At 37.6% G+C, this 14,620-nt stretch overlaps 1 protein-coding gene across 2 annotated transcripts in view; it reads right to left on the bottom strand.

Annotated features, from left to right (window-relative positions):
- IntS1 (integrator complex subunit 1) overlaps positions 1-14,620 on the bottom strand; it is a 480,230-nt gene that overhangs the window by 356,410 nt on the left and 109,200 nt on the right. For both annotated transcript variants that reach the window (XM_067153509.2, XM_067153510.2), the window contains exon 7: positions 10,121-10,317. In XM_067153509.2, the coding sequence (XP_067009610.2) occupies positions 10,121-10,317 (197 nt within the window). The remainder of the gene's footprint in view (positions 1-10,120; positions 10,318-14,620) is intronic.

Below are 14,620 nucleotides of genomic sequence, written 5' to 3'. Positions count from 1 at the left end.
AACTTCATGGATTTTGTGACGCTAGTGAAAGAGCATATGGAGCTTGCCTCTACATTCGTGCCATGGATGTTCACGGCACAATCACAAGCAAACTATTATGCGCCAAATCAAGAGTGGCTCCAGTGAAACGGATCACTCTGCCCAGACTGGAACTCTGTGGAGCAGCATTACTCGCAAGATTAATTGAAAGGGTAGTTCCTGTTGTTGGACTCGACATCCATAGCATTCATTTATACACTGATTCTATGATTGTGCTCGCCTGGATAATGGGCACACCCACCCGCTGGAAGACCTTTGTAGCTAACAGAGTGTCTCAGATTCAGCAGCAGACCAACATGGAATCCTGGAGACATGTATCCACGCACGACAATCCAGCAGATCTAATCTCTAGGGGCACAGATCCCGCAGCACTTCAGTCAACGCCATTGTGGTGGAAGGGCCCGAAGTGGCTCGAAGAACAGAATGAATTCTGGTTAAATTCAACTCCCAGAGACCTTCCTCAAGACTTGCCCGAAGTACGACCAGTCACCTCACTGCTAACCACTTCAGGAGCCTCCGAAGATGTAATCGAAAGATATTCCTCTTACAGTAAACTAGTCCGAATAGTTGCTTATTGCAAACGCTTCGTCCTAAACTGCCGCAACCCTCAACACAAACACATCACACCACTCTCTTCAACGGAGCTTGAAGAGGCAAGCCTGACCTGTATTAGACTGATTCAGCAGGTCAGCTACCCACGTGAGAGCGAAGCCTTAAGCAAGGGGCAGCCTATTTCCCATAAGAGCAAGATTTTATGTCTAAGCCCTTTTCTGGATGAAATACAAATTTTGAGAGTTGGAGGAAGACTTGTCAACTCAGACCTAGACTACGATAGGAAGCATCAAATAATCCTCCCTCCTAATCACCATTTCACTCGTCTACTCATTCAATATGAGCACCACAGACTTCTCCACGCTGAGATTCAGCTACTGCTCACATCCTTACGATCTAGGTACTGGATTCCTAGAGCAAGACAAACCATTCGATCAGTCGTCCACAAATGTATGCAGTGCTTTAGGCTTAAGGCAAAGAATGCAAGTCAACTCATGGGCCAACTGCCAAAGGCTCGCATCCAGATGTCTCGTCCATTCCTGTCCTCAGGTGTTGACTTTGCAGGGCCAGTTGATGTTAAAATAGGATCCAGGAAGGGTAAATCGATCTACAAATGCTATGTTGCGATATTCGTTTGCTTCAGCACGAGAGCTGTACATATCGAACCTGTCACAGGTTTGACATCTCAGGCATTCATCGCAGCCCTCAGAAGATTCGTTTCCCGTCGTGGACATATTCAAGATCTCTACAGTGATAATTCTACAACATTCGTTGGGGCTAATAAGGAACTGCAGCAAATGCTGAAGGACGAACAATTCAACAAGGAAATGAGCATTCATGCTGCAGCATCAAAATTCAAATGGCACTTCATTCCGGCACGTTCCCCACACTTTGGCGGAATATGGGAGTCCGCAGTGAAGGCGATGAAGTTCCACTTCCGTCGGGTTGTGGGTCAAACAGTTTTAACCTACGAAGAGTTGGTTACCATACTCACGCAAATTGAAGCTTGCCTCAATTCTAGACCATTGTGTGCATTATCCGATGACCCTAGCGATCCTTCTATTCTCACACCTGGTCACTTTCTCATTGGAGCTCCACTCATGTCCATTCCTGACCCTGATATGACTGAGTCTCATCCAAACAGACTGTCACGCTGGCAACACCTTCAGCAGATGCAGCAGCACTGGTGGCGTCGATGGTCCAAGGATTATCTTCACACTTTGCAACAGAGGAAGAAATGGTCCACGTCGCATCCGAATCTTCAAGCAGGCACGCTTGTTCTGCTGAAGGAAGATCATCTGCCACCTTTGCAGTGGAAGATGGGCATTATTGAGCAGGTGTTTCCAGGAAGGGACAATTTAATAAGAGTTGCCGACGTCAGATGCAATTCCAATATCTTAAGGCGTGCTATCACGAAGCTGGTGCCTCTGCCTCCTCCTTAACTCTCTGTGCATATTGTCATATAATTATGTTTTGAACAGGTTCAACGGGGCGGAGGATGTGTAATATTAGAGTGATGTATATATGTCAGGAGCCTGTAGGTAGCACCACTTCCCTTTGGTGTGATGCACTTCTCTCTGGCGCTACCAGATGGCCTTCGGATGTCCCCTGGCAGCTCGGTGTGAGAGGGAGAGGGAGGGTGAGTGGACGTGCCCTGGACATAAGGGACGGAGACATTATGTTGACTTGAGTGTTAGTGGCAGCGTAGCCCTGCATTGTGCAGATTAGTCCTGCACCAGTGTATTAACTACCTATAGGCCTACAGCATGTATGGATTGTTCACATGACAATGTTTAATATAGTTACTGAAGTTTACCGTTGTTTATATTATCCCTTCTTGCATCCTGTGAGAGAACCAGCCTCATGGCAATACAGTCCACTTCACAATACTAAAATAATTATTTCAAGTTTATTCAGTGAGCTATGAACTAACTGATCACCTCTCTGTGCTCTCCCGTAAGTTAATTTCGTATTTCGCTGCTGCTATGCTCTGCCGAACTTTGAACCCTGTGTACTTCTGATTTGTCTTATTCTCATTGGCTAGAAGCATCCCTTCCCTGAGGAACTTCTAAACCATCCCAATTGTTCCAGAAGGACGAACATAGGAAATTTCCTTGGACTACGTGCGCTTCAAGCTATGCCCTGTCATCCTTTTGACCATGTACATTCTGTGATAAGAAATGACAAATATCCTGTGTTTGTTCAAATATTTCACCACTGCCTGAACGGCTTCTTCTGCTCAGAACTGCACCTCCTTAATTCCCAATGTATATTTCAATTTAATTTTCTTACACATATAATTATTTTACCTTGACACCTTGAAGTTGCATTTCATTTTCTGACTCGAAATTTCTTAAGTCTACTTTACTCCTGTATTGTGAGGTCGGGGTTCGAATTTATTTTCGAACCACTCGCTCACAAATTATTAAATGCGGGAGTGCCTGATCAGCGATACGACAGATTTTAGGGATAGACGAATAGTATATGAACTCTATAACAACCAAAGAGGCATCATAAACATAAATGGTGAAGTATGGGAGGCTTATATAAAGAAAGGAGTACGACAGGGATGTAATTTGTCACCAGTGCTGTTCAACCTGTATATTTGGAAAGGCATTGTGGAATGTAAAGAGGATATGGAAGAGATAAAGATAAATGGAGTACAAATCAAAATAAGATTTGCTGATGACATAGCTGTCATAGAGGAGAACGAAGAGGAACTACAAAGTGCATTAATAAGAATGAATAAGATATTGAGAGATAAGTATAACATCAAATTTAATACAAAAAAGACCAAAATTATAGTATGCAACTACCAACATATTGCAGTAGACATCAGAATTAATGATATACCACTAAGGCAAGTAAACGTCTTTACCTACCTACGACGTAAAATCACTCCAGATAGCAAAAGTTCAGTCGACATAAAGAGCAGAATTGCCCAAGCACAGATTGCTTATTACAAGAAAAGGATACTACTTACATCAAGGAATTTAAAGGAGGAGACTAAGAAGAGATTTATTAAGTGCTATGTCTGGAGTATGGCCTTGTATGGCTCAGAAAGAGATTTATTAAGTGCTATGTTTGGAGTGTGGCCTTGTATGGCTCAGAAACGTGGACTATAAGTGCATGTAATAAGCGACATCTGCAAGCATTTGAGATGTGGTGTTGAAGGAGGATGGAAAAGATCTCATGGACAGCAAAACTCATCAATGAAGAAGTTCTTCGACGAATAGGTGAAAAAAGATCCTTTTTAGCAAACAATAAGAGAAGAGACCAATTAACTGGCCATTCTCTATAGGCAAAATGGTTTCATAGATAATGTCATGGAAAGAATGATTCAAGGTACACGAGGAAGAGGAAGACAATATTCAAGACAGATCAGAGATGACGTAGGAACAGGCTCATATATGGAAATGAAGAGATTAGTGGATTAAAGAGAAGAGTGGAGGAGACGAATTGCTGCCAACCAAGCTTAGGATTGAGAATTAAGAAGATGTTGAACTCGAGAATATGGTTTCGAATGTATCGATTCTCAAAAGTTCTCGAATGCATTATATTCAATTCCGCCCAGCACTAATCACAATCAAATTGGAAAGAGAAAAAATATTGTCAAAACTTAAGAAATTACGGTTATTAGAGACGTTGAGCTCCGCTGAAAAGTGCGCTCGCTGTACAAGTCAGTACCAGTGGAAAAAAATATAAACCTTTTTTAACAGTAATGTGCGCAAATAAAACAACTGTGCTTTTTATAACATTTTAATACATAAACGAAAAATTCCCAGTCTTATGATGCTTGTTGTTTTAAGGGGCCTAACATCGAAGGTTATCGGGCCCCCAGTCTTATATTAGGACAAGAACAGTAATAAACAATCCCAAAATTCCCCATGGCTTTATGTATGTAAGGTGCAACATCAGTTCTGGTCTCAATAACACAATCGTATATGATAATATTAAAATACTAAATTTATGTTAAGAAGGAGCAATTTCGATTTCTGCCTGCAAGCCTGTGGTGCTGAAAACCTGTTCGGCAATACAATGGGAGGATTTAAAAAAAATCTAACCCTGGAGGTAATGTAGACATTTTATAAATACGTACATGAAACTCATTCAGTTTTAAAGTAGAGCTAATATATAATAATAATAACAACGTAAACGTTTCCACCTTTTCAATACTAAAATATATTCACAAAATTATAAATGACACGGTACTAGTTTCGACCCATCTAGGGGTCATCATCAGCCGTATTGGAGCAAAGATCACTTTTGGCGAAATCCTAAGAAAATGTTATTTTAAAGAATAACAAGTGAATGTGGTAGGTGAAATGAGATGTTATTATGGTAATAGTTAATAATACAAGGAATATACATACTAAGAGGTTTTTAACAAAGAATAAAGTATAAATGGGGTGTTGTAAAAATTAGTAAGTTCTTGTATTGAAATGACATATATAAAATTATATATGGCTTAGGAAGAGGGCTTAAGGTGGGGCTGAAGGGTGCGGGAGAAAGTGTAATTGTCTTGGAAAAGTACCTTTGATTAAATTTCGGATTGAGTTTAGGTTGGCTGCATTATTGTTTCTGAGGAAAGTGATAAATAGATCAAAGAGTATGTTGGGTTTCTCTGAGATTTCATTGAGATTGTGACTGGCATTAAAGTATAGGTCTAGGTGTATGTAGTAATTTTTCCATTATGTTGAGTAAAGGGCCCTTGTTTGCTAATACGAGGATGTCCATTTCTTGTTCAATATTGGTGAAATTATGGTTATAATCTTGCATGTGTCGGCCGATGGCTGAAAACCTGTTGTATTTTATTGCGTTAGTGTGCTCGTGGTATCTGATAATGAAGTTTCTCACGGTTTGCCCGATGTAGGTTTTTTTTACAGGTGGTACATTTGATCCTATAAACTCCTGATTTTAAAAAACTGCCGGTCTTGTTGATGTGTGAAGTATTGTATAAAACGTTCATGTTCTTATTGTTGGTTTTGAAGGCTATTTTAACGCCTTGTTTCTTAAAGATGTTGGTTAACTTGTAGATATCATTGTTGAACGTGAAGGTGGAAAATGTTAGAGGTTTGGTTATTTCTTTTTTGAGGGTAGTTTTTGGGCGATGTTTGTGTTTATTGATTATCCTTTCTATAAAATGATTGCTGAAGCCGTTGAATTTTGCGATTCCGCGGATTGTGTTGAGTTCGTTTTTTAGATCTTTATTGGACATAGGTATGCTGAAGGCTCGGTGAACTAGGCTGTTGTATGTGGCTCGTTTGTGGGACTGGGGGTGCACTGAATCTTGGTGAATGGTGGAGGCTGTTTGAGTGGGTTTTCTGAAAATTTTATAACTGAAAGAATCTGAGTTTCTAGTGATGGTTAAATCTAGAAAGTTGATTTTTTGATTTGATTCGGATTCTAGTGTGAATATGATATGAGGATCAATATTGTTGAGTCTTAAGAGGGTGGTGGGTGCGTTAATTGATTTCTAATTCATGATTACAAAGACATCGTCGACATATCTGGCCCAAAAGAGAATGTTTTCGAATTCGTTGTCAATTTTGGTGTATTCGAGGAAGTCCAGGTATATTTCTGCTAAGATACCTGAGGCCGGTGACCCCATTGCCAAACCATTTTGTTGATATATGACATTGTCAAAAGTGAAGAAGTTATTGTCGATGATAAGTTTTAATAATGTGATAAAGTCTTGTATCTCTAGTTTGCTTAAGTGGCTGTTTTTGTTTAAATTGTTTATAATTATCGGAATTAATTTTGATACTTGTATGCTTGGGTACATGTTTACAATATCGAAAGAGTGGATGGAGTGATCCGGTTGCAAATTGAACTTGTTTAGTTTTTCTACTAGCTCAGATGTGTTTTTAATAGACTTTTTGGATAAGAATTGATAATTTTTTCTTAAGAAACATTGGATGAATTGTGATATTTTGTATAAGGGGCTCGGTCTATAGTTGATAATTGGCCGGATGGGAATTCCGGTTTTGTGAATTCTGGGAAGAGCTTTAGCAGTGGGGAGTCCTGGGTTCATATGTATGAGTTTGGATTTTTCCTGTTCGGTAAATAAAAATGAAGTGTTATTAAGAGTTTGTTTAAGTAGTTTTTGAATTTTTTGGGTGGGGTCTTTTTTGATTACGGAAAATGAACTGTCTGTGAAAAAGTTTTTTCCCTATTATTGAGGTTATTTGCGGGGTTGGTTAAATTGGGGAGGATATCAGTCAGTTTCCTTTTAACATCGGTTCTAACCTCATTTTGCGTGTCTTTCGGCATTTTGCTGAAGGCTCGCTCTGATTCTGTGATCATAGTAGCGGCTATGTTGAGGCTGTTCAAGTTTGGCCAGTTGTGTTTCGGTCCTTTGGATAAAGTTAAGTGTTCACTTTCACTTAAGGGCGTGTTTGATAGATTTACAACAGCTGGATGAAACTGCGTACGATCGAACGTGTTAGAGAAAAAATTGCTGAACAAAAGCGCATATACGCCCTCAAGAAGAAAATTAAAGACAACGAACTCATCGTAACCAAAGCTGACAAAGGCAATGCAACAGTTATCATGGATAAAAAAGTATATATTGAAAAAACAAAAAACTTTTTCACAGACAGCTCATTTTCCATAATCAAAAAAGACCCCACCCAAAAAATTCAAAAACTACTTAAACAAACTCTTAAAAACACTTCATTTTTATTTACCGAACAGGAAAAATCCAAACTCATACATATGAACCCAGGACTCCCCACTGCTAAAGCTCTTCCCAAAATTCACAAAACCGGAATTCCCATCCGGCCAATTATCAACTATAGACCGAGCCCCTTATACAGAATATCACAATTCATCCAATGTTTCTTAAGAAAAAATTATCAATTCTTATCCAAAAAGTCTATTAAAAACACATCTGAGCTAGTAGAAAAACTAAACAAGTTCAATTTGCAACCGGATCACTCCATCCACTCTTTCGATATTGTAAACATGTACCCAAGCATACAAGTATCAAAATTAATTCCGATAATTATAAACAATTTAAACAAAAACAGCCACTTAAGCAAACTAGAGATACAAGACTTTATCACAATATTAAAACTTATCATCGACAATAACTTCTTCACTTTTGACAATGTCATATATCAACAAAATGGTTTGGCAATGGGGTCACCGGCCTCAGGTATCTTAGCAGAAATATACCTGGACTTCCTCGAATACACCAAAATTGACAACGAATTCGAAAACATTCTCTTTTGGGCCAGATATGTCGACGATGTCTTTGTAATCATGAATGAGAAATCAATTAACGCACCCACCACCCTCTTAAGACTCAACAATATTGATCCTCATATCAAATTCACACTAGAATCCGAATCAAATCAAAAAATCAACTTTCTAGATTTAACCATCACTAGAAACTCAGATTCTTTCAGTTATAAAATTTTCAGAAAACACACTCAAACAGCCTCCACCATTCGCCAAGATTCAGTGCACCCCCAGTCCCAAAAACGAGCCACATACAACAGCCTAGTTCACCGAGCCTTCAGCATACCTATGTCCAATAAAGATCTAAAAAACGAACTCAACACAATCCGCGGAATCGCAAAATTCAACGGCTTCAGCAATCTTTTTATAGAAAGGATAATCAATAAACACAAACATCGCCCAAAAACTACCCTCAAAAAAGAAATAACCAAACCTCTAACATTTTCCACCTTCACGTTCAACAATGATATCTACAAGTTAACCAACATCTTTAAGAAACAAGGCGTTAAAATAGCCTTCAAAACCAACAATAAGAACATGAATGTTTTATACAATACTTCACACATCAACAAGACCAGCAGTTTTTTAAAATCAGGAGTTTATAGGATCAAATGTACCACCTGTAAAAAAACCTACATCGGGCAAACCGGGAGAAACTTCATTATCAGATACCACGAGCACACTAACGCAATAAAATACAACAAGTTTTCAGCCATCGGCCAACACATGCAAGATTATAACCATAATTTCACCAATATTGAACAAGACATGGACATCCTCGTATTAGCAAACAAGGGCCCTTTACTGAACATAATGGAAAATTACTACATACACCTAGACCAATACTTTAATGCCAGTCACATTCTCAATGAAATCTCAGAGAAACCCAACATACTCTTCGATCTATTTATCACTTTCCTCAGAAACAATAATGCAGCCAACCTAAACTCAATCCTAAATTTAATCAAAGGTACTTTTCCAAGACAATTACACTTTCTCCCGCACCCTTCAGCCCCACCTTAAGCCCTCTTCCTAAGCCATATTTCATTTCAATACAAGAACTTACTGATTTCCATGATTATAATTTTTACAACACCCCATTTATACTTTATTCTTTGTTAAAAACCTCTTAGTATGTATATTCCTTGTATTATTAACTATTACCATAATAACATCTCATTTCATCTACCACATTCACTTGTTATTCTTTAAAATAACATTTTCTTAGGATTTCGCCAAAAGTGATCTTTGCTCCAATACGGCTGATGATGACCCCTAGATGGGTCGAAACTAGTACAGTGTCATTTATAATTTTGTGAATATATTTTAGTATTGAAAAGGTGGAAACGTTTACGTTGTTATTATTATTCCTTATATATTATTCTCAGTTCAATACGGACCAAAAACATGAAATTCATAACCATTAATTAAAGTAGAGCTAATAATAATAATAATAATAATAATAACTTAAATGTTTCCACCTTTTCAATACAATATATTCACAAAATTACAAAATTATACGGTACTAGTTTCGACCCATCTAGGGGTCATCATCAGCCGTATTGGAGCAATGATCATTTGTCTTAGGATTTCGCCACAAATGATCTTTGCTCCAATACGGCTGATGATGACCCCTAGATGGGTCGAAACTAGTACCGTATAATTTTGTAATTTTGTGAATATATTGTATTGAAAAGGTGGAAACATTTAAGTTATTATTATTATTATTACTTATATATTGTTCAATACGGACCAAAAACATGAAATTCATAACCATCAATAAAGTAGAGCTGTCGAAATGCGCTCTGTCTCTTTCCAATTGTTGTGGCCACTCTCTGCTTTATGATTTCGAAGGATTTTTTAAACAATACCACTCGAATGCGATGTTAAGAGATGATCCCTTATGCAATTCACTGCCGATCGTTTTTCTTCTAATTATCACAATGAGGGGACGTTAACACCGAAATCCGTAAATCCTTTTGTGAGATACAGTTTCTTGAAAAACACTTGTTCAAGGATTTAGCGTTGATGGGACTGACATTTCTGGACGGTTGACCCGGGAAATTGTTTCTTCGAGGAACGGATAATGCAGGATTTTTACAACGTGAATTAATTAGGGTGCTCATGGGACCATGTAATTTGAACGAATAATCCGGGAAAACATAGTTCCTGGGAACGTATAATCGAGGTTCTACTGTATATTTCTTAGTTGCTTATGATGGGGATGGTAAACTAAGGACAATAGGACTCTCCTGTAATCAAAAGAAAGCCTGTTTCTTCTTACCTAATGCCAGCAAGATACAGGTTAATGAGAGCTTTAGTCTTCAGACGTATCTTAACCAAATGGCTCACAACTTCGACATCCTTCTGCGTGTGGGTCGTACAGTTAAGACACACAGCCATGAACAACTCCTGTGCTGGTCGCATCAGCTTTGGGTTTTGTAACCAAATCTCCAGACGAGTACTCGCAGCCAGGCGGACCTAGAACAAGAAAATTAATTTTTACACGACACAGTTCAACTTCTCTACGGATCAGCAGGAGAGATGAAAATAATTTTTTCCGTATTGAAAGAATCATAATAATAAATGTAAGAAATTTATTTTAACTTCAACCTGTTCAATACAGTACAAGATGTTAACGTGTTAGTTAAACATAATATATAAGTAATAATAATAATAACGTAAATGTTTCCACCTTTTCAATACAATATATTCACAAAATTACAAAATTATCCGGTACTAGTTTCGACCCATCTAGGGGTCATCATCAGCCGTATTGGAGCAAAGATCATTTGTGGCGAAATCCTAAGACAATATTATTTTAAAGAATAACAAGTGAAATGAGATGTTATGGTAATAGTTAATAATACAAGGAATATACATACTAAGAGGTTTTTAACAAAGAATAAAGTATAAATGGGGTGTTGTAAAAATTATAATCATGGAAATCAGTAAGTTCTTGTATTGAAATGAAATATGGCTTAGGAAGAGGGCTTAAGGTGGGGCTGAAGGGTGCGGGAGAAAGTGTAATTGTCTTGGAAAAGTACCTTTGATTAAATTTAGGATTGAGTTTAGGTTGGCTGCATTATTGTTTCTGAGGAAAGTGATAAATAGATCGAAGAGTATGTTGGGTTTCTCTGAGATTTCATTGAGAATGTGACTGGCATTAAAGTATTGGTCTAGGTGTATGTAGTAATTTTCCATTATGTTCAGTAAAGGGCCCTTGTTTGCTAATACGAGGATGTCCATGTCTTGTTCAATATTGGTGAAATTATGGTTATAATCTTGCATGTGTTGGCCGATGGCTGAAAACTTGTTGTATTTTATTGCGTTAGTGTGCTCGTGGTATCTGATAATGAAGTTTCTCCCGGTTTGCCCGATGTAGGTTTTTTTACAGGTGGTACATTTGATCCTATAAACTCCTGATTTTAAAAAACTGCTGGTCTTGTTGATGTGTGAAGTATTGTATAAAACATTCATGTTCTTATTGTTGGTTTTGAAGGCTATTTTAACGCCTTGTTTCTTAAAGATGTTGGTTAACTTGTAGATATCATTGTTGAACGTGAAGGTGGAAAATGTTAGAGGTTTGGTTATTTCTTTTTTGAGGGTAGTTTTTGGGCGATGTTTGTGTTTATTGATTATCCTTTCTATAAAAAGATTGCTGAAGCCGTTGAATTTTGCGATTCCGCGGATTGTGTTGAGTTTGTTTTTTAGATCTTTATTGGACATAGGTATGCTGAAGGCTCGGTGAACTAGGCTGTTGTATGTGGCTCGTTTTTGGGACTGGGGGTGCACTGAATCTTGGCGAATGGTGGAGGCTGTTTGAGTGGGTTTTCTGAAAATTTTATAACTGAAAGAATCTGAGTTTCTAGTGATGGTTAAATCTAGAAAGTTGATTTTTTGATTTGATTCGGATTCTAGTGTGAATTTGATATGAGGATCAATATTGTTGAGTCTTAAGAGGGTGGTGGGTGCGTTAATTGATTTCTCATTCATGATTACAAAGACATCGTCGACATATCTGGCCCAAAAGAGAATGTTTTCGAATTCGTTGTCAATTTTGGTGTATTCGAGGAAGTCCAGGTATATTTCTGCTAAGATACCTGAGGCCGGTGACCCCATTGCCAAACCATTTTGTTGATATATGACATTGTCAAAAGTGAAGAAGTTATTGTCGATGATAAGTTTTAATATTGTGATAAAGTCTTGTATCTCTAGTTTGCTTAAGTGGCTGTTTTTGTTTAAATTGTTTATAATTATCGGAATTAATTTTGATACTTGTATGCTTGGGTACATGTTTACAATATCGAAAGAGTGGATGGAGTGATCCGGTTGCAAATTGAACTTGTTTAGTTTTTCTACTAGCTCAGATGTGTTTTTAATAGACTTTTTGGATAAGAATTGATAATTTTTTCTTAAGAAACATTGGATGAATTGTGATATTCTGTATAAGGGGCTCGGTCTATAGTTGATAATTGGCCGGATGGGAATTCCGGTTTTGTGAATTTTGGGAAGAGCTTTAGCAGTGGGGAGTCCTGGGTTCATATGTATGAGTTTGGATTTTTCCTGTTCGGTAAATAAAAATGAAGTGTTTTTAAGAGTTTGTTTAAGTAGTTTTTGAATTTTTTGGGTGGGGTCTTTTTTGATTATGGAAAATGAGCTGTCTGTGAAAAAGTTTTTTGTTTTTTCAATATATACTTTTTTATCCATGATAACTGTTGCATTGCCTTTGTCAGCTTTGGTTACGATGAGTTCGTTGTCTTTAATTTTCTTCTTGAGGGCGTATATGCGCTTTTGTTCAGCAATTTTTTCTTTATTATTGAGGTTATTTGCGGGGTTGGTTAAATTGTGGAGGATATCAGTCAGTTTCCTTTTAACATCGGTTCTAACCTCATTTTGCGTGTCTTCCGGCATTTTGCTGATGGCTAGCTCTGATTCTGTGATCATAGTAGCGGCTATGTTGAGGCTGTTCAAGTTTGGCCAGTTGTGTTTCGGTCCTTTGGATAAAGTTAAGTGTTCACTTTCACTTAAGGGCATGTTAGATAGATTTACAACAGCTGGATGAAACTGCGTACGATCGAACGTGTTACTATTGGAGTTTCTAGTTTGTTGGTTATGTAGTTGGCAGTTTTTTAGCCTGTTGAGTTTATTCTCCAAATTTGACTGTTTTTTGGCTAGTTCGTAGAATAATTTGTTCTCTACTTCTTGATAGAATAGTGTCCGTTGTGCGTTTGAAAGTAGTTTAGTCGCTGCGAGGTGAGTGTCGTATAATTTCTGATTCAAAAAATATTTCTTCCTGTACAAGAATTTAATTTCGTCTCTTAACCATATTTTGTTTGTTTTGTTTTGAGTTTTGACGGTTTGAGGTGAAGTCCGATGTTTCTTTTTATTGCTTCTTAGAAAATTAGGTGTCAAGTTAAGTGATATACATTGCTTTAGGAAATCGATGTCTTTGCGTAATTTGGCTATCTTTAATTGTAAACATGTACCCAAGCATACAAGTATCAAAATTAATTCCGATAATTATAAACAATTTAAACAAAAACAGCCACTTAAGCAAACTAGAGATACAAGACTTTATCACAATATTAAAACTTATCATCGACAATAACTTCTTCACTTTTGACAATGTCATATATCAACAAAATGGTTTGGCAATGGGGTCACCGGCCTCAGGTATCTTAGCAGAAATATACCTGGACTTCCTCGAATACACCAAAATTGACAACGAATTCGAAAACATTCTCTTTTGGGCCAGATATGTCGACGATGTCTTTGTAATCATGAATGAGAAATCAATCAACGCACCCACCACCCTCTTAAGACTCAACAATATTGATCCTCATATCAAGTTCACACTAGAATCCGAATCAAATCAAAAAATCAACTTTCTAGATTTAACCATCACTAGAAACTCAGATTCTTTCAGTTATAAAATTTTCAGAAAACACACTCAAACAGCCTCCACCATTCGCCAAGATTCAGTGCACCCCCAGTCCCAAAAACGAGCCACATACAACAGCCTAGTTCACCGAGCCTTCAGCATAACTATGTCCAATAAAGATCTAAAAAACGAACTCAACACAATCCGCGGAATCGCAAAATTCAACGGCTTCAGCAATCTTTTTATAGAAAGGATAATCAATAAACACAAACATCGCCCAAAAACTACCCTCAAAAAAGAAATAACCAAACCTCTAACATTTTCCACCTTCACGTTCAACAATGATATCTACAAGTTAACCAACATCTTTAAGAAACAAGGCGTTAAAATAGCCTTCAAAACCAACAATAAGAACATGAATGTTTTATACAATACTTCACACATCAACAAGACCAGCAGTTTTTTAAAATCAGGAGTTTATAGGATCAAATGTACCACCTGTAAAAAAACCTACATCGGGCAAACCGGGAGAAACTTCATTATCAGATACCACGAGCACACTAACGCAATAAAATACAACAAGTTTTCAGCCATCGGCCAACACATGCAAGATTATAACCATAATTTCACCAATATTGAACAAGACATGGACATCCTCGTATTAGCAAACAAGGGCCCTTTACTCAACATAATGGAAAAATTACTACATACACCTAGACCTATACTTTAATGCCAGTCACAATCTCAATGAAATCTCAGAGAAACCCAACATACTCTTTGATCTATTTATCACTTTCCTCTGAAACAATAATGCAGCCAACCTAAACTCAATCCGAAATTTAATCAAAGGTACTTTTCCAAGACAATTACACTTTCTCCCGCACCCTTCAGCCCCACCTT

This window comes from Anabrus simplex, chromosome 9 (assembly GCF_040414725.1).
Source record: "Anabrus simplex isolate iqAnaSimp1 chromosome 9, ASM4041472v1, whole genome shotgun sequence".
In the NCBI taxonomy this organism is placed as follows: Eukaryota; Metazoa; Arthropoda; class Insecta; order Orthoptera; family Tettigoniidae; genus Anabrus; species Anabrus simplex.
Note: the sequence above shows the minus strand (reverse complement) of the source record. Positions and strands in the feature narration are given on the sequence as shown.